Below are 25530 nucleotides of genomic sequence, written 5' to 3'. Positions count from 1 at the left end.
CTATCCACTTTCAAAATAAAGGAATTGGCCAGGGGGGTTTTTGAAATTTTTTGATAATTAAAACAAGTATGAAAAATTAAGCAAAAACTCAAAGGGGAAATAAACGTGAAACTTTGAAACGTTACATCCTGACTGCTAAAGGCTGGAGACTGATACTTAATTAAAATTAGAAAAAAAAAATTGCACCCGACTGCCCCCTTTTTGTATGAAAAACCCCTTTTGAATGTTTTTATTTGAAATAGACATAAAATCTGGTAAAATTTGGTACTGTTGTACCAAATTGGAATTTTCCCAAGTCCTCGTTTGTTCTGCAACCCATTAAAGCATGCATTCTCATTTCTCGGTAAAAATTTTTTCCACTCGAAAAAATCTTTTAAACTTTTTTTTCTGTCAGACATTTTTTTTTTCATAGGTTAGCACAAAAGGGTTTTAGATATTTTAATGGATTTTATGGGAAAAAAGGGTTTTTAGTGAACAATGTTTTCTATCAGCAAATTTAGGGCTATTTTTGACGATCTGATAGTTCTATCTTTTAGGAAGAAAAATTTAATATATCTTTTATAAAAAAAAAAAATATCTGCAAATACCTTTTTAGTTTATTTATTTAAAGGGGAAAAATGTTGTTTGTTCATAAAATAGAGCATTTTGATTTGTCGGTTAATTTGGGAAAGAATCGGGTGATGGGTTATATTGTTGACTTGAAATATTTCCTCCGTTTTTTGTTTTTAAGGCAAAGTTTGGAAATTTTTGTATCTCGGGTTGTGGAATAGGTAAAAACACCCGTCCTGCATAACACAAGGGAAGGGGGGGGGGGGGGTTATTGTGCTCCCCCCCCCCCCCCCCACAACACACCCCACATTTTGTTCTTTTGTTTTTCCTTTTTCATTACGCAGGGAAAAATTACCATAAAGCACCTTGATATGGTGTTTTTCCATTAAGAATCGTGTTTTATAGACCTTTAAATGCTATAAAAAAAAACAAGTTGGCACAGGATTTATTTTTTGCTGTGCTCACTTTCTGTGAAAAGACCTGTCTGTTTCTCAGGTTGGCCATATATTGCTAATGCTCTACTATACACACCAGTTTCAATTTAAAAAAGAGCAAACTTTTAACGTTAACACACAAACATAAGATTTTATAGTAAATTGAAATTAAAGAAAATAAAAAAAAAACAAATTTTAATTGCAGGTATATCTATGTGCCATGTGGTGGTTCACAGGCGGGCTTTCATCGGCAGATTATCGGGTCATTGCTGTGTTTTACGTATATTTTCTACTGGCACGGTGCTGAGTACTATATACTACTGTGGATTCTGCTGAACTATATGGGTGTCTCCTTAGAGAAGATTGGATCTGTGATATGTAGTATATCTGTAGTTAAACATATTGAGGTATTTTTTTAGTATGTTTTTCCATTCTGCAATATCTGTCAGATCAAAGTAATCCAAGTTTTAACTTCAAGAAGAAATTTTTTGAATAAATTTAAAAATCTCAATGTAGAAGAAAATATTTGAGTGTATTTTTCCAAGTAGTGTCTAAAATGAAGACTTTATAACTGAATCAGATAAAATATCATATAAAAATCATTTGACACCAAAATTCCCGTTTTCTCTTCCATCCTATAAATTATTAAAAACTTAAATGTTTGTAAATATTTCACAAAATTATTTTTTACTTTTTTGGGCTGGTTTTAAATAATTTTTTAAGTTACTTTTACTAAATTTTATACTGGTTTGTAAATAATTTCTAAGTTATTTTATTAGCCCCCTGTCCCAAAGTGACAAGGTGACTTTTTTTGATCGCGCGGTGCCGCTTGCGCCTCCTCCGTAAACTTTTGCTTGGACCCTCTAGAGGCAATTTTTGTGGATCTTTATGAAAATTGGTCAGAATGTTCATCTTGATGAATCAGGGCGTTTTGAACTGGGCAAGTGCCAAACAAAACTAGGTCAGTAGGGCAAAATAGAAAAAAAACCTTTTACCCTCTAAGCCCCTATATTTCGAGATCTTCCGAAAATTGGGCAAATGTTTATCTTTAGATATCTAGGGGGGTTCGAAAATGGGCCGTGCATAAAAAAAAAGGTCGTAGTTAAAATAGAAAAACCCTTTTGACCTCTCAGAGGCCATATACACAAAATCTTTATGAAAAATTGGTCAAACGTTTACCTTATATATCAGGGCAGGTTCGAAATGGGTCACTTGCCATCAAAACAGGGCCAGTAGGTCAAAAATAGAAAAAAAACCTTTTGACCCTCTAAAGGGCCCAATTTTTTATGGGGCTGTAGAAAATTGGGTTTTAATGTTCATCTGATGATATCTAGGGCAAGTTTTAAACTGGGGCACGTGCCAAAAAAATAGTAGAGTTCAAAAAAAGAAAAACCTTTGACCTCTCTAGAACCATATATTTCATGAGATCTTCTGAAAAATTTTTTTAGAATTTCATCATGATGATTCAGGTCAGGGTTTGAAAGTGGGGCACGTGGTTTGAAACTAAGGCAGTAGGGCAAATTAAAAAAAAACCTTTTGACCTCTCAAGGCCATATTTTTCATGGGATCTTTAAAATTGCTAGTGCCTTTATAATCTAGGTCAATTCGGAACAGGGTCAATGCGGGCAAAAAATTGGTCGGGGTCTAAAAAAGAAAAACCTTGTGCCTCTTTTGAGGCCATACTTGTGAATGACTCCATAAAAATTGGTCAAATGTTCATCTTGAGAATCTAGGTCAATTTGAAAATGGTCCGGCCTCAAAAAAATGGGGGCATAGGGCAAATAATGAAAAAAAGTTGTGACCTCTCTAGAGGCCATATTTTTTCATGGGATCTGTATGAATCGGTCTGAATGTTTACTTTAATACAAGGAAGTTTGAAATGGGCAACCGATCAAAAACTAGGGCATAGGGCTTGAAAAGAAAAACCTTGTACCCCTCTAAAGGCCATACCCTTTAATGGGTTTCATGAAAAAGTCAGAATTTCCCTTGATATTCTAGGGCAAGTTTTGAAATGGTCACGTGCGTTAAAAACTAGGTCAAGGGAAAAAATCAAAAAAAATTTTGACCTCTCTAAAGGGCCCTATTTTTTATGGATCGTAGAAAGTTGGTCTAAAACCAAACTATGATACTAGGCAATTTGAAATTGGGTCAACTGCGGTCAAAAAGTAGGGCATAGGTCTAAAATTAGAAAAAATCTTTTGACCTCTCTAAGGCCAATTTTTTCAGAATCTTCATGAAAATTTGAAATGTTTACCTTTATGAAAAAGGTAAAGTTCCAAACCGGGTCACGTACCTTTGAAAACTATGTCAAAAGTCAATAAAAAAAAACCCCGTGACCTCTCAAACCCTATTTTTTAATGGACTTTCATGAAAATTGGTCACATTTTTATCTTGAAATATCTAGGGCAACGACTCATACTCAAAAAATGGGGCATGTGGAAGAGGATGCATTCAGGCCATCATGGTCCTCTTTTATTATACCAATTTATAAAATTTTTTTTATACCTTTTCATTAAAAACCCTTCCCAAAGGGGGTTTACATATTTTCTATTTTCAACTGATTTCTGTCAGCACCATGGTACAGAGAACTCTTCTTCCCATTTCCCAAAATTTCTGCTTTCTTGTTTCCCATGTTTTGTTTCTTCGGGGGAAAATTGGGGCGGTTTATATTTTTTCCCCAAAGGGTTATTTGAAGGTAAAATGGGATAATTTGTAAATTTTGTGCATTTGTTTTTTAATCAAAAAGTAGTTGCAGCAGTTGCATGAGAGTTAGGTCATAGATAGAGCATAGGCCTTTCAGTCAGGTGGTCGCTGATTTGAATTTCTGATGGAGCATATTTCATACACGCTGATAGCCGAAGACAAAATGTCCAAAGTCATTTGCATTGCAACACTGAAATGAATGGTGTGTGGAAATTATCAGTTACTTGTGGAGAACAGGTTAAATCTGATAAGGCATTCAAGAACACTGATAAGAATAACTGGCAGCATTATGTACGGAAGTACTGGTGAACAATTTTCTTAAAATCATCAAAGAAAACTAGATGCGTACCTAAACCTAGATGAAAGGTCAAGGTCCAACTTTAAAAGTCAAAGATTTTCCCTCATTCAAATCACTCTGCGTCCGTGGTCTGTCCGTACATCCGTTAACAATTTCTCGTTATCGCATCTCCTCAGAAACTACAGGGGGGATTTTGACCAAACTTTGTCAGAATGATGTATTGGTACCCTAGTTGTGTCCCCCTGAAAGTCAGACTGGTTCAACAATTGTTTAGTGAGTTATGGCCCTTTGTTTATTTCTATAATTTACATAGATTTATATAGGGAAAAACTTTGAAAATCTTCTTGTCCAAAACCACAGAGTCTAGGGCTTTGATATTTGGTATGAAACATCATCTAGTGGTCCTCTACCAAGATGATTCAAATTCTTTCCCTGGGGTCTAATATGGCTTGCCCCGGGGGTTACATGGTTTATATAGACTTATATAGGGAAAAACTTTGAAAAACCTCTTATTCAAAACAACAGGGCCTAGGGCTTTGATATTTTGTATGTGACATCATCTAGTGGTCTTCTACTAAAATTGTTCAAATTATCACCCTAGGGTCAAATATGGCCCCGCCCCGGGGGTCACATGGTTTACATAGACTTGTATAGGGAAAAACTTTTAAAATCTTCTTGTCCAAACCACAAAGCCTAGGGCTTTGGCATTTGTAATGTAGCATCATCTAGTGGTTCTCTACCAAGTTTGTTCAAATTATCCCCCTAGGGTCAAATATGGCCCCGCCCCGGGGGTCACATGGTTCATATAGACTTATATATGGAAAAGCTTTTAAAATCTTCTGGTCAATAACCTACAACATTCATATTTGGACCACATATATGGTTTTGAGTGGCAAGATGAACCTTGACATGAGTTGACCTTGATTTTGACCTAGTGACCTACTTTCACATTTCTGTAGCTACAGCCTTCAAATTTGGACCACATGCATAGTTTTGTGCACTGAAAAAAACTTTGACCTTGACATTGACCTAGTGACCTACTTTCACATTTTGAAGGTACAGGCTTCAAATTTGGGCCACATGCATAGTTTTGTGTTCCGAAATGAAATTTGACCTTGATTTTGACCTAGTGACCTACTTTCACATTTCTCAAGCTACAGCCTTCAAATTTGGACCACATGCATAGTTTTCTGTACCGAAACAAACTTTGACCTTTACATTGACTTAGTGTCCTACATTCACATTTTTGAAGGTACAGGCTTCAAATTTGGACCACATGTATAGTTTTGTGTTCCGATATAAAATTTGACCTTGATTTTGACCTAGTGACCTACTTTCACATTTCTCGAGCTACAGCCTTCAAATTTGGACCACTTGCATAGTTTTGTGTACCGAAATGAGCTTTGCCCTTAAGATTGACCTAGTGACCTACTTTCACATTTCTGTAGCTACAGGCTTCAAATTTAGACCATATGCATAGGATTGTGTACCGAAACAAACGTTGACCTTGACATTGACCTAGTGACTTTCACATTTCTGAAGGTACAGGCTTTAAATTTGGACCACATGCATATATTTGTGTTCTGAAGTGTAATTTAACCTTGATTTTGACCTAGTAACCTACTTTTACATTTCCCAAGCTACAGCCTTCAAATTTGGACCACTTGCTTAGTTTTGTGTACCGAAATAAACTTTGACCTTAAGATTGACCTAGTGACCCACTTTCAGATTTCTCAAACTACAGCCTTCAAACTTGATGCACATGCATAGTTTTGTGTACAAAGACCTTTGTCCTTGAAATTGATCTAGTGACCTACTTTCACATTTCTCGAGCTTCAGCTTTCGAATTTGGACCACATGCACAGTGTTGTGTACGGAAATGAAATTTGACCTTAAGCTAGTCAATAAGTCTTGAAATTTGGAACACTCAAAAATTGCACATTGGTGGGCGCCAAAATCACTCTGTGATCTCTTGTTTTTTGTCAATTCTATAATTTGTATGCATGAATTGATATTCAAATAATCTGGCTCAAACATTCATTATAACAAGATCATGAGTTGCCTGGGTGCCCCAGAACCCTAACTTAAAGGTCAAGGTCACATTTGGAGGTCAAAGGTTTAAGGTTGTTTTTCTTGTTCATTTGCTTGCTTGGATGTTGAAATAGCATGGCAAAACAATTCACCTTAATTATAAGACCAGATGTCAGATGCAAGATTCAGGTCCATAGCTCAAAGGTCGTAGTCAAACTCACAAGGAGAAGCATTTTAAGTAATTATGTCTCCTACATCACTGTTGTGGGAGCCATATTGATTTACTCATGTCAGTGTGTGTGTGAGTCAGTCTGTCACAAATCTTGTCCGCACTCTTAAGTCAACAGTTCTCATCAGATCTTCACCAAACTTGAACAAAATATGTTTGCCAATAAGTCCTCAGCCAAGTTAGGCTGCTTACTTCAAAACTTACCCATAGGCTGCTTACTCCAAAACTTACTCCAAAACTTACTCCAAAACTATCAAAAGGTATATTTTCTGTGAGTAAACAGTATATAAAGGCAGACTTACTATTCAGATGATTAGGCAGTTGTGAAAGACATGCACTTTTCTCAAAAGCAGCTGTAGTTTCTTTATGCATTGATGCATATTCATTAACTTTGGATAAACATTGACTATAACTTGGAATAAATATTGATCACAACCAGGGCCAGGCCAAGTGGGCACATGCATCCCCCCCCCTTCTCCAGTTAGCTGAGAAGTGACCTATACTTACCAAAGATGCGAAGGAATAATATTCTTTCAAAATTTAGACCCAGAAACGCACCAGAGGCCACCATTTCACACCCATCAAAAGGGGAATAACCCCTCCATGAATGATTACCTAAAATGCACCAGAGGTCACCATTTCATACCTGTATTTTAAAAAAAAAATCTAGGGGAGACCTTCCTGACCCACTAACATAGACAGAAGTCCCTGCTCCTGCACCTATCCTGTACCCCCCAGACAACTATTTCTGGATCCGGGCCTGACAACTAATGGACATCCCCCTTGTAATACATGTACCTTGCTCTTAATACATTATAGCATGAGTCAGTGTAGTCAAGGTCACAGTAAGTGACTGAAGTTTTTCCATTATAGAAATGACATTGTTTACAGGTCATATACTTCTGCATTCATGTCCAGTGGATACATTTTTAGTCTGTTTATAGAGCTGTTCTTTCTACAAATTAGGATGTTTTGTTTTGACATGTTTCAGGCTAAGCATTTTGCACTTACTAAATTCTCGATTATCTATATATAGACAATTTCACAAGTTATTGACGTATGTTGTCTTAGTAATCCTTGAAAAAGTTGTAAATTACTCCTAGTTCTGAGCATTATATCGTAATTTGTTTATCCAATTTTGTGTCCTTAATATTCAAGCCTCAGTACACCTGGTAAAACAATAATTGTCATAATGGATGTGATATATATAGATTCTCAGCTGACAGGAATTGATTTGTTCATGTTAGCTGAAAATGGTTGTTTTCACTGTGATGATAAATGTTCGATTCATATGTCCAGTAAAAGGGTGTTTGGTGAATTCCTCGCTAAGTATATCATGATGACACTTATATTGTACATAATAATTATATAAATAACACAGGCCAGTAAGACTGATATGGGATATTGTCAGCCTGAGAAAAGTAATAACACCCAAGGTGATAGCCAACATATCATCACAATGGTCATATGTGTTTTACAAACAGCTTTTGCTTAACAGTCATTTTCATAAAGCATTGTTTTCTGACGTGCATAGGTCATTCAAGTGAAGCAAAGTCTTTCAGTTAGGTTTTGTATACATTTACTCTGGTTATAGATACCATATGAATTATTGAAGTATTTATTTATGGACATATTTTCTTGACTGTATGTAGATGTAAATACATTTCTAATGCATTTGTGAAATTTGATTTTCAGGTACGGCTGGCTCATTTGCTGTTTTGGCAACCTGTACATACTGTGCCATACAGAATGGTATTGAAGTCAACAGATGGGTTCTCAGACGTGAGAAAATGAAACAGTTATAGGGGGCAAAACCAGAAACTAGACTGTAATGTGGAGGAATCTAGTCTAAGAAATAAGCAGCTCGTCCTCTATAGAGCAACACTAAAGTCTGTTTGTTGTTGCAAAAAGTTTGTTTCACTGATAGGGTATAATTTAACATAGGAAGAATCTGCTTCAGTTGGGAGGCATTTACTTCTCAGAAGTATTGAAGAGTTAATGTTGGAACTGTAGAAAGTTTGCAAGAACTGTCGGCAGAATTATTATATTAATGACTGGAAACAACTGTCAAGCAGCAGCAGATAAAATAATTGACAATCTCATTTGCCATATACGTATATTTGGGCCGTTCCATGAGAAAACTTGTATTAGTGACATGTTATAACTATTTTATTATAAGTAATTTAAAATACTGGAAAGTCCTTGTTTTTCTTAATATGTTCACGCAGAAACTAGAAACAAGTATATTGTAAGACAGTTATCTAAAGGAAATCAAATTCTACCATATTTTACAAATAAATGTTATTTGTGTTGTCATGGCAACAGAAATTCCAAAGCATCCATGCAATGCCATGATGAAAATATAGAGGTGTGTAGATACGCAAAATTTGTTGCATTAGTGATATGAAAAATACATGTCATGCACAGGGGCATTATACTGCTTTCATCATGTTCTAAACGTCAGATCTCAAAATGCATTCTGTGACACTTAAAATCATTGTAACTCTTGAAATAGTGAAGATAAGCACTTATAATAAAATTTTCAGATTTGAAAGGTAAAAGAATTTTCTTTATGAGTATTTTGTAATCTCAATTTTGATTTTTTTGTCTTTTTAGCTCATCTGTCACATAGTGACAAGGTGAGCTTTTGTGATCACCCTTCGTCTGTCGTCAGTCCGTGCGTCTCGTGCGTCCGTCAACAATTTCTTGTCTGCATGATAGTGGTTTTATTTATGACTTTATTCTAACCAAACTTACACACAACTTGTATCACCATAAGAGCTCGGTTCCTTTCTTGAACTGGCCAGATCCTGTTACAGGTTCCAGAGTTATGGCCCCTGAAAGGGCCAAAATTAGCTATTTTGACCTTGTCTGCACAATAGCAGCTTTATTTATAATTTGATTTTTACCAAACTGGCACACAACTTGTATCATCATAAGATCTTGGTTCCTTTTTTGAACTGGTCAGGTTTCATTATGGGTTCCAGAGTTATGGCCCCTGAAAGGGCCAGAACTAGCTATTTTGACCTTGTCTGCACAATAGCAGCTTCATTTATGATTTTATTTAACCAAACTTGCACACAACTTGTATCACCATATGATCTTGGTCCCTTTCTTGAACTGGCCAGATTCCATTATGGGATCCAGAGTGATGGCCCCTGAAAGGGCCAGAATTAGCTATTTTGACCTTGTCTGCACAATAGCAGCTTCATTTATGATTTGAATTTAATTAAACTTGCACAAAACTTGTGTCACCATAAGATCTCGGTTCCTTTCTTGATCTGGCCAGATCCCATAATGGATTCCAGAGCTTTGGCCCCCGAAAGGGCCAAAATTAGCTATTTGACCTTGTCTGCACAATGGCAGCTTCATTTATGATTTGATTTTAACCAAACTTGCACAAAACTTGTATCACTACAAGATCTTGGTTCCTTTCTTGAACTGGCCAGATTCCTTCATGGGTTCCAGAGTTATGGCCCCTTAAAGGTCCAAAATTGGCTATTTTGGCTTTTGCAGCCATATAGAGACTTCATTTATGGTTTTATTTGATACAAACTTCCAAAATATCTTCAACAACAATAAATCTTGGATTCCATGACAAATCAGATCCATTTGTAAGTTCAGAGTTATTTTATATCTGATTACCTCCCCTGATTGTAATCAAACTGGATTTATATCAGTAAGTACTTATAGGACTTATTTGAAATTTCATTATTGTCATTAGTTGGACTGAGCCAATGAGGGTAGATAACTATGGACTGATTTTATGTCAAATTACCTCCCTTTATTTCAAATTAAAATGGGTATATCTCCGTAACTAATGAAGATACTGATCTGAAATTTCATTTATGTCAACAGATTTATTTGGCAGATCCTTCTTTTGTTAACTTACAATCATTTTTTTTAATATATTCCCTTTTACTATAAATAACTATAAAAACTATAAATAGCTTGTTTTTAGTAGCTTTTTTATTATTGGCTCTAGGGAAAAACCGAGACCACTTTTCTGTGATACAACATGGATGGTACCTCCAATTTTTAGGTGTATTTTGACATATCTGTACCTTGTAAGAATTTTTTTTTCTTTTTGGTTTAATTTCTTCCCTTAGTGTTCCTGTTCTTTGGACTTAGATATTTTTTCTGAGGACCTTGTTCTCAAGTGCAATGATAACAGGTGAGCGATATAGGGCCATCATGGCCCTCTTGTATACAGGTTTTCTCATGGAAAGGCCAATTTAATATTTTGTTTTTTGTATATATTTATTTGACAGTCTAATGTGCCAAACACTTAGCTTTATATTGATATTGAAGTTATTTAGAAACATAGAAAATGGGAAGGAGATTAATTTTGCTATATATATGTTACTGATATTTTGCTTCAAACTTGTTTGCATTTGAACCCCTCTTAAGGTAGTTCTACATGTTTGATAAACCAGAAGTAATGGCATAAAGTCATTTGTCCAGAAGGTGTAGAATAAAGCCTGGATTTGGTGTATGGAAACAGATTTTCATTTTATGAATTAATGGAAACTGGCTTGTAAATTTGTGACATTAAATCCGGATAACCTGGAATAATGCCTGGACTCGATATACGGAAATGAAAGTCACGGTATGAATTAAAATGTTTAACACATTAAATAATTGCAAATAATGACTTGAAATCAGCTTGAAATGAACAAATCTGATATATGATGGGAAAATATCTAAAAAACAAGCACACAGTCCTATCCATTTTATTTCACCATATTCTAGGCCATATGGTTATTTACGGCTGCGAGAAATTTCATTAAAATCTACATTGTAGAAAAAGTTTTATTCGTGAAAATGTAGTAGAAGTTTTGATTTTCCCATAGACTCCCATTATGAAAACTTGTATGAGGTCAACATTTTTCAAATCAGTCTAGCAAAGCATTGAGCACACAACTTGTATCTTTTCAATTTGCCATATTTTCTACATATATTATGAGGTTTGGAAAAATCAGGGTTTAATGAAATTCTACATTGTAGAAAAGAAATTGATCTGAACATGTAGAACTACCTTAATGGCCACTTGCATTGAGTTGTCACTTGCTATAAGCAGCCAGTCTGCTCTCTTCCGATATTGACTTTTTGTTCTAATTTCAACTTGTCTTAAGCAGCCAATTTCTGTAAGCTGCCGATTTGGTGGCTGCAGAGTACAGGTTTGGGTGTATTTGTATTCCACAGTACAAATGTACATGCTAAGAAGGCTGTTCTATAATTTTACAAGTACAGCTGGGTAAGAAAATGATACTTACTGTAAAAAGCCATGTTTGTTATTTTGATATGTTTTTTTGGACATTTATATTGTATTCCAAAACAATTTTTTATTATGATTTATTATGTAGTATGAAATCTGATGATTTAATAATTCTTTTGCTTTTATAATCAATATTTACTTCTGTAAAAATGACTTTGCCATAAAAAATATATTTGCTATGTGTTTTTGTTGTTATATTTGCAGAAACTTGGATTGTGATATGTGAAGTTTTAGTGGCAGGAAGTTGGCATTCAAGTCATAGGCTGTGCCACTGTAATGATTTTTTGTTAAGGCCTAAAAATTCTTTGTTTCCAGTAACATGCTCAAAAAAATTAGGGTAGGTAGGTTGAAAAAAAATGTTTTTGGGATTTTTTTTTTATTAAGGGAGACTTCGGAAATCATTTTTGTTTCAAAAAATGAATATAAGGGGGTTATACCTTTAAGGCATCAGTAAGTTGATTTCTAACATCACTGGCCATGTTTAAAGCATAAAAGGTGCAGTTCTCCAAGGCCATAAAAACATTTAGGGTCGGGCCAAAAATTTAGGGTAGGTCGGGATACCGGAAACAAACAATTTTTTTTTACACCAAAACATTCATTTGATGAGTTCAGCTTGGTCACTAGAATTTATGCTCAACATTATTTGCATTCTTGATCTTATTAGAGCAGAAGTTTGTGACATGCACTATGCAGTGCGAAATTTTGATACATAGAGTTTTTCATCATCTGGATGTTTCACACACCTGATGCATCTCTGAAATTTATAGGTCAAGGGCACCCTTCGAATTCAATGATTTATAAAGTCTTAGCAATATTTCATAACTCTTCCAGCAGTCAAAAACGATTGTAATACATGTAGATCACCATTCAAGTTGTCAAGGGCCATGGTTTTAGTTGGCTACAACAAATGTCACTAGAGCTATTGTCTGGCATCTGCATTGTGTGAGGACACCTTTTTGATTCTTAACAATTCATCTCAAATTAAAATTTACCCATGCCTTCCCAGTGATAACACCCACCAGCTGAATGACACAGAGTATATAACAATTGCTATTGTTCTGATGAAATTTTATGACATTTTGTACTTCCATTGTTTTTCAGCAATATCCTGTTCATGATTGTCTGTGATTTTATATGCAAGGTACGCAGTCACTGCACATTAAAACTGAACGAAACTTCACACGCTCCTTTTCCATGATAATATCAAGTGAATGACATATGTTTCATAACACTTGCTTTCATTTCTGTGAATTTATGCTTCTTTTTAGCTCGAGTTTTGGAAGAAAAAGTAAAGTTACTGCACTGCCCCCGGTGTCGGCATCGCCGTTGGTTAAAGTTTTTGATAAAGTCATATATCTCTTTTACTATTAAAGCTATTGACTTGAAACTTAAAGTAGCTGTTAACTATCAAAGTCTACACCAAGAGAAACAATCTCCATAACTCTGATTTGAATTTTGAGTTATGCCCCTTTTTAACTTAGAATTTTTTGGTTAAAATTAGTTTAATAAAGTTTTTACTGGAAAAGCTCTAAATTTAGAGTCTAGCACTAAGAAAAGTCGAACTTGCTGTCTTATGGACAGCTCTTGTTTGTATATAGCCATTTCGTTTTCGGCAAAACTGTTGCAAGTTTCAGTGAGTTAGTTTCTCATTAATAACACATCTTAAGTCAGTGATACCTGTGTTTTACTTAGAAGTTTTTAGCTCACCAAAGGTTCAGGGTGAGCCAGTAGTATAGGTGGATGGTCTGGCGTCCATCCTTCGTCGTCCACAATTTATGTTACATAAACATCTTCTTCTCTGAAACTAATGGTCTGAATTACACGAAACTTAGACTTTAGCATCCTGGCAAGGGTCTCACTTAAGGTCTCACTTAAATTGGTACAAATGAGAGCACTTGGCACCTTCAAGGGGCCACGAAAACTTTAAACAGAAAAACCTTTAAATGACCTCCTCATTAAAGGCTTGATAGATCTTTATCAAATTTGGTGTGTAGCATCCTGGCTTTCTTCAAATGATAGAGATTCACTGGCCTCGTGTAGGGGTTTCTTGAGCTAAAAGTAGAAAACTTTTAAACATCTTCTCATGAGCTTCTTCATCAAACTTGGTCTGTAACTTCATTGTAAGGTCCACTTCCAAATTTGATCAAAGTGGACACTAAGCCCCTTTTACTAAAAGTAAAAAAACCTTTGAACAGCATCTTTCCATGATCCACTTGATTGAATTTCATCAAACTTGGTCTTGGCATTCGACCTGTTTTATGTTTTTTTTTTTTTTTATATACTAAACCTAGCTAGTATTATTCATAATTCAGTGTGTCATACATATATTCAAGTTCAAATAGTCAATTTCGGGTGAACCACTATGGTCCTCTTGTTTATAAAAGGCCGTCACATATTTGAAACTGAAAATAATCCAGTTTCTTCATAAAATTTATAAGCCTGCCCGCTTAGCTCAGTAGGGAGAGCATTGGTCTACGGATCATGGGGTCAAGAGTTCGATCCCTGGGCAGGGTGTATGTTCTCTGAGACGCTTTGATAAAAGACATTGTGTCTGAAATCATTCGTCCTCCACCTCTGATAATTCATGTGGGGAAGTTGGCAGTTACTTGTGGAGAACAGGTTGGTACTGGTACAGAATCCAGGAACACTGGTGAGGTTAACTGCTCGCCGTTACATGACTGAAATACTGTTGAAAAACGGCATTAAACCCAAAACAAACAAACAAACAATCATAAAATATATGGACATGTCAGTAGCAGTGTATATAACCCTTATTAGACTGGACATGATTGATTCTGCCATTATGACCAGTGTAGATCATGATCAGCCTGCACATCCATGCAGTCAGATCATGATCTGCACTGTTCGCCATTCAGTCAATATCTTTTTGGTATGCACACCATTTAACAGTTAATGGTACTGTCCAAGTTGAAAGATGGACAAGTTCATTATAGAAATTTAGCAGGGTAAGGGATATTTCACACCTGAACTTTTTTCATTGCTTCCACTTGAACAAAAAGTGAGCTCAAAATTCTTGAAATGTTTAGAAAAGATTCCTTTATGTTTCAAACCAAAATCTGTGAATGCAGATAGCGTACTTGTAAACGCTAGAAAAATCTACATGGAAGGGAAAGTTCTACTTTCAAAGATAAATGTCTACCAAGTTTCATTTATTCAGAAAATCATTTTTTCCCTGTGTTTAAATCTGTAAATAACAGCAGTAAATTAATGATAACTTCCTTATATAAAGCAACTGATTGGTAATGACCAGGAAGAAACAAGGTCTTAAAATATCTACCTACTCTGGCTAGACATTCTGTTTCGGAAAATGAATTTCCTTTATCACAGCATGCTTAAATGTCGACCCATAAAGGCTTTAAAGTACTTTTCAGGGTCAGTAATCAGCTGGACTGGTCATTCTCTTTTGATATGAATATATTCTTATAACTTTCTTATTGATCTAGAAAGAAATGGGTAAAAGTTCTTTTGATGTCTAAGACAGTAGCTTTAAGACACTGTCAGTTACAGTGCAAAATAGGGTTTGAAAGCAAACAGCATGGACCTTCCGCGCAGGCTGATCTGGATCAATGCTGGTCGCAAACGCACTATGTTGGTTTTCTCATGGCACGGCTCATTTTCTCAAGTGCTGCTAGAACAAAGTTGTTCTGACACGACTTTTGTGTAGGTCTTGATGTTGTTATAATGACATTGAAACCCTTCTAAGCTGGAACTGCTGACTATAGGAAATGCCTGCAAACTGAATGAATTTTTCGGTCCTTAAATTTTGCTTTCTTATTTCATTTGAAAAATACCCCTAAATAGACAATATTTTCAGAAAAAAAACTATATTTGTCATCACAAAATTACCTCTGAAACCAACCACTTTTAAAAGCAGAATTTGGCTTTTGCCTTTTACTTGAATTTACATATTCGATAGTGTGTTTCCATACAGTTACTAAACGAAGTCGGGACTTAAAATTAGTCCAGTTGCTTGGTAATTGTATAACTATTAATACACTATGTGCTAACAACTAAACCCTCTAAGTAGAAAACCGTTCCGAGCTGAACTTTCACTCCGGCCAGGAGGCTGCTCGGTTGATAAGAGTTCCAACATGTCTTATTTTTTGGAAGTTTTTTAAACCCCTTGAAGGATTTTCATGAAATTTAGGTCACATGATCACGTCATCAAGACAATGTGTCGGCTTAAGGTCAAGGTCACACATCTGGGTATAAGGTTTAGCCTTCAATTTTGTGTCCACTCTGTATCTCCTAAACCCTTTGAAGGATTTTCATAAAACTTGGATCAAATGATCACCTAATCAAGATGATATGCAGAACTCATGAGTCAGCCATGTCATCTCAGGACCAGGTCACAACTCAAGGTCAAAAGTTTGAGCCTTCCATTTTGTCTCCGCTGTTTTCCTAAACCTCTTGAAGGATTTTCATGAAACTTGGGCCAAATGATTGCCTCATAACATGTGCAGAGCTCATGAGTCAGCCATGTCTGCTCAAGGTCAAAGGTTTGAGCCTTTCATTTGTGTCCGCTCTGTACCTCCTAAACGCCTTGAAGAATTTTCATGAAACTAAGGTCAAGTGATCACCTCATCAAGACCATATGCAGAACTCATGAGTCAGCCATTGCGGCTCAAGGTCAAGGTCACAACTCTAAGGCCAAAGGTTTGAGCCTTCCATTTGTGTCTGCTCTGTATCTCATATTTCCCTTTAAGGATTTTCATGGAACTTTGATCAAATGATCACCCCATCAAGATTATGTGCAAAACTCATGAGTCAGCTATGTTGGCTAAAAGTCAAGGTCACAACTCAATGTCAAAGGTTTAAGCCTTCCATTTTTTGTCCGCTCTGTATCTCCAAAACCCCTTGAAGGATCTTCATGAAACTTGGGTGCGGAACTCATGAGTCGGCTCAAAATCAAGTCACAACTCAAGGTCAAGTGTTTGAGCTCTGTATCACGTAAACCTCATGAAACTTGGGTCAAAGGATCATCTCATCAAGACGATGTGCAGAACTCATTAGTCAGCCGTGTTGGCTCAAGGTCAAGGTAACAGTGGTCATGGTCAAAAGTTTGAGCCTTCAATTTTGTGTTCGCTCTGTATCTCCTAAACCCCTTTAAGGATTTTCAAATTCATTGATGTCGTCATACGTGGACTATAAAATATACTTAACAACGTCAATGCTCCTACCCAATACCATTCACTATCCATAACAGCGGTGGGGGATATAGCTGTCTTTCAGACTGCCTTGTTAATTTTTTATTACTAATCTTATAAAGACACCACACAGCCGACATACGTAAAATACAAAATGTGCAACATTAAAAAGACTGTCGAAACTGTGGAGGAATACATATAGTAATCGAACCATCAGTCTGTCCATCCCTACTTTGCTTGAATGCCGGTTCAAAGGGATTTGAGCTTCAAACATTGAATAAAGGTAGACGATAAAGTTCTTCCCTCTCTACCAAAGGGGCGGCAAATAGTAACTGGACTGTCCTTCCACACGGCGAAGGAACCTCAGGTTTGGTAGATAAGATGGCCTCTTATTGTTTTTGAGATCCGTTGCTCAAGGTCAAGGTCGCTTTGACCTTGAGCTGAAAATCGGTTTCCGATCGATAACTAAAAAAATTTCTGGTCTATATTCCTGAAACTTCATAGGATGATTGCTTTGGACCAGCCGATGGCCTGTGTTGCCTTGGGGATCAGAAGATCAAAGCTTACAGTGACCTTGATACTAAAAACAGTTTCCGCTCAAGAACTAAAGAATATTTTGGTTCACAGTCATCAAATTTCAAAGGATGGTTGGTTTAAGGTCAATATTGCAGTGACCTTGATACTGAAAACGGTTTCCATTCAATAAGAAAAGAACGATTTGGCATACAACCTTCATATAGGATGGTTGTCTGTGGTCAGTAGATGAACGTGTTGTTTTGTGGGATCATCAGGTCAAAGATCAAACTGAGTTACAGGGTATGTGACCCCTATTGTTTTGGGAGCAGTAGAGCAATAGGGAAGGTCGCAATGACTTTGACACTGAAAACAGTTTCAGCTCAAATTGACTAAAAAACTATTTGTCTAGATTCGACAGTTTACAAACATAGGATGAATGCCTGCGGTCAGTAGATGACCTTTATCGTTTTGATGGTCATTAGATCCATTTGGAAGGTCATAGTAATCTCGAGACTGAAAATTTTACAGAGCTTGAGATGCCATTTTGATCAGATGAGTCGAGGTTAATGTCACGTTTACTAGCTGTAAAGAATTCTAACATGGCTCGATTTGATTGCCAGTTAAACTAAGAAGTTCAAGCTCTGTATATTCTGCGGTAAATAACGGTAGACGCGCGGACCGGTAAGAGCACATTACGACGTCAATTATGACGTCGAATTGCGCATGACGTCCGGTTATTTACTACTGGAATAAATGAAGCCCAGTTTAATTTTAACCAATATATTTCAATGAACATGTCTTGGTGTGCAGAAAACTTACACAAAACCCTTTCTTATTAATTAATTTGCGCCACGCGTTCCAAGTTCAATGTCGCTGTTTCAAAAAAGTAAAAACGTTTTCCACTCAATTAAATGATTTTTGAATGAGTTATTGCGATAAAACATGGTATGTAAGTAACTTCAAGAAGAATATACGATTTCTCATTGAAGCCAAATTGGAATTGTCCTAATTAACCATTTATGTTGTTTTTTTCGTATAATATGTATTTGAAAATAGGTAGGTGGCAGTAGACCGCTTATTCCGTATCAGGGAACACACTTCGGAGGTATATGTCAAATTACAATGGTTACTCTAGGAAATACTTTTGCTTTACACTGTAACAAAATACCCCTACACGTAACTCCCAGTTTGAAATTATGGATTATGAAATAAATTTTTAGATTATACAGGCTAAAGTCAATTCAAGATACTAATGCTATAAAAAAGCTAAGTCATCGACCTAAAATTTGTTTTTAGCAAACTTGATGCAGAGAAATATCTTTATGTACATCTCCATTAGTTATCTCTTGTAAATATGATTCAGCTATTTAGTGCACATAAACGAAATGTTTCTGTCGGAAAAGACACACCTTGTAGGGTAATACAGGAAAATTAGGAACATAGGGTTACGTCACATTCCAGTTACATAAACGTACTTATCTTCAGAACTAATTAAAAAGCAGCAGAAGCAGGAACAAAATCAATTTAGACTTTGTATTTGCTGATTGTTGCAAAAAAATGGAAGATAAAACAGATAGACTAAGCATCAAATTAGTTCTATTCCTGTCGTAATGATCAAAGTATCAGGTAGCTTAATATGCTTTAATGTCATTTCCGCTATCTGTAGGAATTTAAGTTAAGAAACAATATACACCAGACCAATTTTAGAAATTGAACATGTCACGATGAGATTACGCTTGTGGAATAATTTTACGAGAGCAAAGACCGAGTGAATTATACACGAGGCGTATAACCGATTTGTATTATTAAGACATGTAAAAAACATGGTTCTGCTATATATTGATTCGATTCTAATATGTATTTTCTGTAAACAAGTAGAAAATAGGGAAGCACTATTTCATTGCGTATGTATGGCGCCTGAAATGTAGTAGGTCGACGTGACGTCAACGCGTGTATTTTAACAGTATTAAGATACTGGAAGAAACGCGTCCCGCAGAATAACTTACAGCGATACATTCAATACCTGACGCTTTCTAGAGTCGCAGATACAGATATCACAATGTTCTACAATCAGAAATCGCAAAATTTTTAGATCAAATGTAGCAGAACTCTTTTTTTACTCTTTTTTTCTTGCATGCCAAACAGGATTTTCCCGTGGTTTTTCCTATGCTAGAAAAACTCGTTTTACATCCCGTCTTACACCCCAGGGTACTTATAACTTTGGCGGAACATGTGTAAGCTCTCGGAAGAGTATCGCGACGGTATTTCAAGTCCCGGTTTTCCTGTGTCATTTTGTGCCGCGCGTGGCCCGCTTATGGGCCGTGACTCCATTACTTGTTTAGTTTTACGGCACTTGTTATCAATTTATAATAATCGGAGAAATTCGAGGGCGATATTTTAAGAACATTTATAAGCTGGCCGATAGATCTGTTGAGAGCACATTGGAACAATCTGCCGGGACCCTTGTTCGAGTCCTCGTGCCTGTTTCACAAACCTTCTTGCATAAGAAGTTTGCACGAAATTTGGTACGCAAAACGTACGAACATTTTTAAGAAATTCATACAATTGTTTCACATAACATTTTATTTTTTTTTACAGAAAGCGAGCATATTTCTTTCCACGTAATAAAAACTTTTCTGTGTACATTATGAAATATGTAAGCAAGTCCAAAGTCAGCATAGGACACCTGGGCCCAGTTGTTCGAAAGTTTTACACGCTGTTAAACTAACTGCCAGATGAATTTTGATTCAAAATATTAGTTTTGGCGGGAAACCCTAGTTTGATGTTTTGATTTTACTGTATTTTTTGTATTGATTTTTTAGCTTGTCTGATATTTGAAAAAAACTACGAGGTATTGTCGTCACTTGATCGTCGGTGTCGGTTATTTTTTGTTTTGTTTAGGTCCACCTTTTCTCAAACACTGTAAGAGCTACAGCTTTGAAACTTTGCACACTTGTTTATCATCAATAGGAGTCTATGTAGGCCGAGGCTCTGATATGTATTTTATAAGAATTATGGCCCCTTTTGTACTTAGAAAATTTGAGTTTCTTGGCTATTTTTTTGTTTGTTTAGGTCACCTTTTCTCAACAACTATAACAGCTACAACTTTGAAACTTTGCACACTTGTTAATAATCATTAAGGGACTATGTATGCCAAGAATTATAACTCTAACTTGCATTTTGTCAGAATCATGGCTCTTTTTTACTTAGAAAATCTGAAATATAACTCCTTTTTTACAGATTTTCCATTACTTGCAGACGAACGATGGCACTCGTAGGCGGTGCTCTTGTTAGTCTTCACAATCCCTATCTCATACATTTCGTCCGTTAAGCGCCAGGAGGGGCTATCAGCATTCTTTGTACATATGTGGATAGCCCCTTCTGGCGCTCAACGGACGAATACATTTGTTTTCCTAAGTCTTCTTAAATTTTGAAATATATGTTGACGGACGGTTAGTTTAATGATTGTGGTGGCACCGTTAAATATCACACCACCGCTAAATGTCACAAACACCGTTTAATGTCTCATGGCTGACATTAAATGTCGCAGCCGCTGCTAAATGTCGCAAACTCATCTGCAGGTATATGTCGCACGTTTAACGCTATATGTGTACCATCATCGTTGTATGGCGCAACACCGACGCTAAATGTCGTGTTTCACAAGAGAAAAAATAAAGATAAATTCAACAGACTTTACAACACGAATGTGTGCGTGTGCACGTGCGTGAGTATATGCATTTGTTTGGATAATATGAAGAGCTTATATTTTGCATAACATATGTGTACATTTGTATAACTCATTGTATTTGTAGCCCGCCCACTTAGCTCAAAAGGGAGAGCTCAGAACTACGGATAGCAGGGTCGTGCGTTCGGTCCCAGGGCGAGGTGTATGTTTCCGTGACGTGTTGATAAAAGACACTGTCTGAAATCACTCGTCTTCCACCTCTGATTCATGCGGAGAAGTTGACACTTACCTGCGGAGAACAGGTTAGTATTGCAACAGAATCCAGGAACACTTTGATAGGTTAACTATCCACTGTTACATAACTGAAATACTATTGAGAAATGGCGCGAAACCCAAAACAAACAAACGAACAGTCAAACATTACATTTATAGTACATTAAATTACGTCTTCACGAAATTCATCATAAAAGATGATGATGAGAAGGGTTATTTTTGCGCGCGTGAATGTGTCTGTGCCTTTGCATGGTAGTTTCTTTTCGTAAACCTTAACATGATTGGCCAGAATTTGAAATATATTTTATAATTTAACTTTCTTTAAGAAAAGTGCCAAATTGCGTGAATTATTAGGAACACTGGAAGATACAGAACAGGATGAATTTAGTCACATTCATTGTCATTTGTTCCAAAGAAAAGGTGAGTTTCGAGGCAATAAACGTTGTTTTGCTTTGCTGTTAAGCTCAAAAGGCAATAGAGTGATTATAAGAAAATACAAAACAATGTTAATTTGTGTTTATTTATAACTTCTACTTTGTGGTCGGACCAAGTGGCTGTTGTAGGATGAAAGTCCAGCAAGGTCGCTATCCCTGAAAAAAAGTGTTTTCGTGAGGAGTCTTAAAATGTTCGAAACCGTTTTCGGAATTGTCCACTGTTTTTAAGTTCGAAAGTTCCAATCTCCAGCCAGACCGTACGTTGTCCCTACCATGCAGGCACGTGTAGTTTGATGTCATTTTGGAGAAAATATTGTTTGTAAAGAAATTCGGTGCAAGGTCTGAGGCGGGGCGGGGCGGGGCGAGGCGAGGCGGGGCTGGTCTTATAAACTTAAAACGTCTAACATGTCCAGTCCCAAACTTAATGGGGTGTAATAGAAAAAAAAACACAACTGGAGAATAGAGAAGTTGTACATGTGACCTTCGGCTGCGTGTCGCTACCTGAGACAAGTCACCACCGGCACAGATCAAAGGTATCGCCATATGAGATACAGCAGATGAGTCCGAGGGCGCGGCTACTGGTCAAAGTCTGTCAGTCATCGAATTTAATCGGCATTTGTACGAATTTTCTCCACAAATGATGTTACATAAAAAAAAAAAACTTGACCTTTTGGGAAGACATAGTTTATGGGCGGCGGTTACCGCCAAAATTAGTAAATATACAATCCATTCGTAAACATGTCGAAATCACCCAACAAAACATGATACCATGCAGCTCAATGTGAAGCCGTTTAACTCAAGATGAGTACGTACAGTGTAAAGTGAAATAATTTATTACAACTTGACGCTGTCTAATGCATATTCTAACATGATTCGATTTGATTTCCAGTTAAACAAAGAAGGAAATCAAGCTCTGTATATTCTGCGATAAACAATGGTTGACGCGCGGACCGGTAAGACAGCATAATGACGTCAATTATGACGTCAAATCGTCGCATGACGTCCGATACATTACTCCTCGCGTAAATGAAGTCAAGTATTATATTTATTAAAATATATCAATGAGCATGTTAGAATGAAAACAATCAAGGCCTTCTTGTGATTTATCGTCTAATTTACCACGGTTCATCGTTCAGATGCTTCAGTATTTAATCACTCGGGCTAACGCCCTCGTGGTCCAATTCCTACGCATCTGAACTCTGAACCGTTGTAAATCAGACGATAAACCACTCGAAGGCCTTGATTATTTGTTAATTCTAACATGGCTCGATTTGATTTCCAGTTAAACAAAGAAGAAAATCAAGCTCTGTATATTCTGCGATAAACAACGGTTGACGCGCGGACCGGTTAGAGAGCATTATGACGTCAATTATGACGTCAAAATGCCGCATGACGTCCGATGCATTACTCCTCGCGTAATTGAAGTCCAGCATAATATTTATTAAAATATAGCAATGAGCATGTCAGAATGAAAACAATCAAGGCCTGCTTGTGATTTATCGTCTTATTTACCACGGTTCATCGTTCAGATGCTTCAGTATTTAACCACTCGGGCTAACGCCCTCGTGGTTCTATTCCTACGCATCTGAACTCTGAGCCGTAGTAAATCAGACGATAAAGAACGCGAAGGCCTTGATTATTTGTTAATTCTAACATGACTCGGTTTGATTTCCAGTTAAACAAAGAAGGAAATCAAGCTCTGCTCTGTATATTCTGCGATAAACAACGGTTGACGCGCGGGAGCATTATGACGTCAATTATGACGTCAAATTGCCGCATGACGTCTGATACATTACTCCTCGCGTAAATGAAGTCCAGCATAATATTTATTAAAATATATCAATGAGCATGTTAGAATTAAAATAATCTAGGCCTTCTTGTGATTTATCGTCTAATTTACCACGGTTCATCGTTCATATGCTTCAGTATTTAACCACTCGGGCTGGCGCCCTCGTGGTTCAATTCCTACGCATCTGAACTCTGAACCGTGGTAAATCAGACGATAAACCACTCGAAGGCCTAGATTATTTGTTAATTGAAACCACTTTGTGTAATAAAGGGCGGTGTATAAAAACTTGCTGCCATGCAGTCCAATGTGAAGACGTTTAACGCAACATGCCGTCTAATGCATACTGAAACTGTGTTGTGTGTTTTGGAGCGGCGTATCAAAATTTGATGCCAAGCAGCCAGATGTGAAGCCGTTTAACGAAACACGAGTACGTGTATTGTAAAAGGTTAGTAAGACTATCAGTTCATAAGTTTGTCCTGTTATTGATTTATTAAAACTTGGCGCCGTCTAATGCAGTTCAATGCGAAGACGTTTAACGCAACATGAGTTCGTGCAGTGAAAAATGAAACGATTCATTATTTAAAGCTTGGCGCCGTGTAATGCATACTGAAACCGTGTTGTGTGATTTGGAGCGGTGTATCAAAATTTGACGCCAAGCAGCCAAATGTGAGCCGTTTCACGAAACACGAGTACGTGCTTTGTAAAATGTTAATAAAACTATCAGCTTATAAGTTTGACCTGTAATAAATAGAGGATATTTGTTTGGTTCAGTGAAATATCAATTTTATTTCACAAGTGAGCATCAAAAACTGATATTTTCACGAGTGGCTACGCCACTCGTGAAAATGACTTTTTTGGTGCTCACGAGTGAAATAAAATTGATATTTCACTGACACAAACAAATTTTCTTTTTATTTCAAGTGTAAAACTCTACTTTTGTTGCGTAATTTATAAAATGTCGAAAATCGCGGGAAAGGTCAACACAAAGCATAACACAAATGACGTCATTTTAACAACGTCATCGTCATTATGGTCCCCGGTATTCATAACGCTCGGTATACAATTTGACGTCAAATGCGACGGAGAACCGGAACTAGTTCGGCAAAAACAGTGAAAAATAAAAATGATAATCTACTGTTTCAAAACTGTGGATTATCACTTTTATTTCACTGAGAAAACTCTATAATTCACTGGAAAGCATAAAATAAATATAGATTCTGGATCAATTTTACATAAAGATATCTTAAAATTTGTCCTAAAATCGACCTTGTGGAAAAATTCTAACATTTAATTTCAAACAGTTCCTGCGATTTATCTCAGTATTGGAAGGGACCTTATGTTTGTGAAACGAAACATCTTTCTTCTTAGAGTTAATCATTAATGATATAAAATCAATTTAGACAGAATGTCTTAATTACATGTACTTCACTGTACAATGTTTGGATCCAGGGCCGGGCCAAGGGCCCTCCCCCTCCCCAAGTTGGCTAAGAAGTGACCTATACTCATCAAAGATTCACCCTACTATTTTGGCAAAGGAATATTTTTTCTCAAAATTTAGACCCCGAAACGCACTAGAAGCCAACATTTCATACCTGTATTACAAAAATTTCCAGGGGAGAGCCCCCTGACCACACAATCAAGAAGGAAAGTACCCCTACAATACCTCAAAATTTAGACCTAAAATGCACCAGAGGCCACCATTTCATGCCTGTATTTAAAATATTCCAGGGGGAGAGCCCCCTGACCTCCATAATATAAGGAGAGTACACACACCAATAAATGCACCTGAGGATACCATTTCATACCTGTATTTCAAACAAATTTCTGGGGAAGACCCCCTGAATTCCCCAACATTGGCAAAGGCACCCCTTCATTACCTTGCTATGCGCCTTGGTGATGACGTCATCGTTTAAGACTGGTGCCCCCCTCCCCCCGGCAAAAATTTCTGGATCAGGCCCGACAAATCCCCTTACAGGTCGTATGAATTCCATGTTATCATTGATTTTATACCATTAATAATTAACTCTGGAAATCTTTTAGTGTTTGTTAATTTTGTCATTATTATTTCTATTACTGAGTCTGTTTCACGAAGCGTACTTCTGACAAAGCTTAAACTAAGAAGAAAGATGGTTCACGAAAATTA

At 36.7% G+C, this 25530-nt stretch overlaps 1 protein-coding gene across 1 annotated transcript in view; it reads left to right on the top strand.

Annotated features, from left to right (window-relative positions):
* The window catches only part of LOC123566702 (protein-cysteine N-palmitoyltransferase HHAT-like), a 67741-nt gene that overhangs the window by 31440 nt on the left and 10771 nt on the right, over nt 1-25530 (top strand). The window contains exons 9-10 of the mRNA XM_053546714.1: nt 1189-1390; nt 7940-8026. Coding sequence (XP_053402689.1) covers nt 1189-1390; nt 7940-8026 — 289 coding nt within the window. The remainder of the gene's footprint in view (nt 1-1188; nt 1391-7939; nt 8027-25530) is intronic.

Source organism: Mercenaria mercenaria, chromosome 1, assembly GCF_021730395.1.
Source record: "Mercenaria mercenaria strain notata chromosome 1, MADL_Memer_1, whole genome shotgun sequence".
In the NCBI taxonomy this organism is placed as follows: domain Eukaryota; kingdom Metazoa; phylum Mollusca; class Bivalvia; order Venerida; family Veneridae; genus Mercenaria; species Mercenaria mercenaria.
Note: the sequence above shows the minus strand (reverse complement) of the source record. Positions and strands in the feature narration are given on the sequence as shown.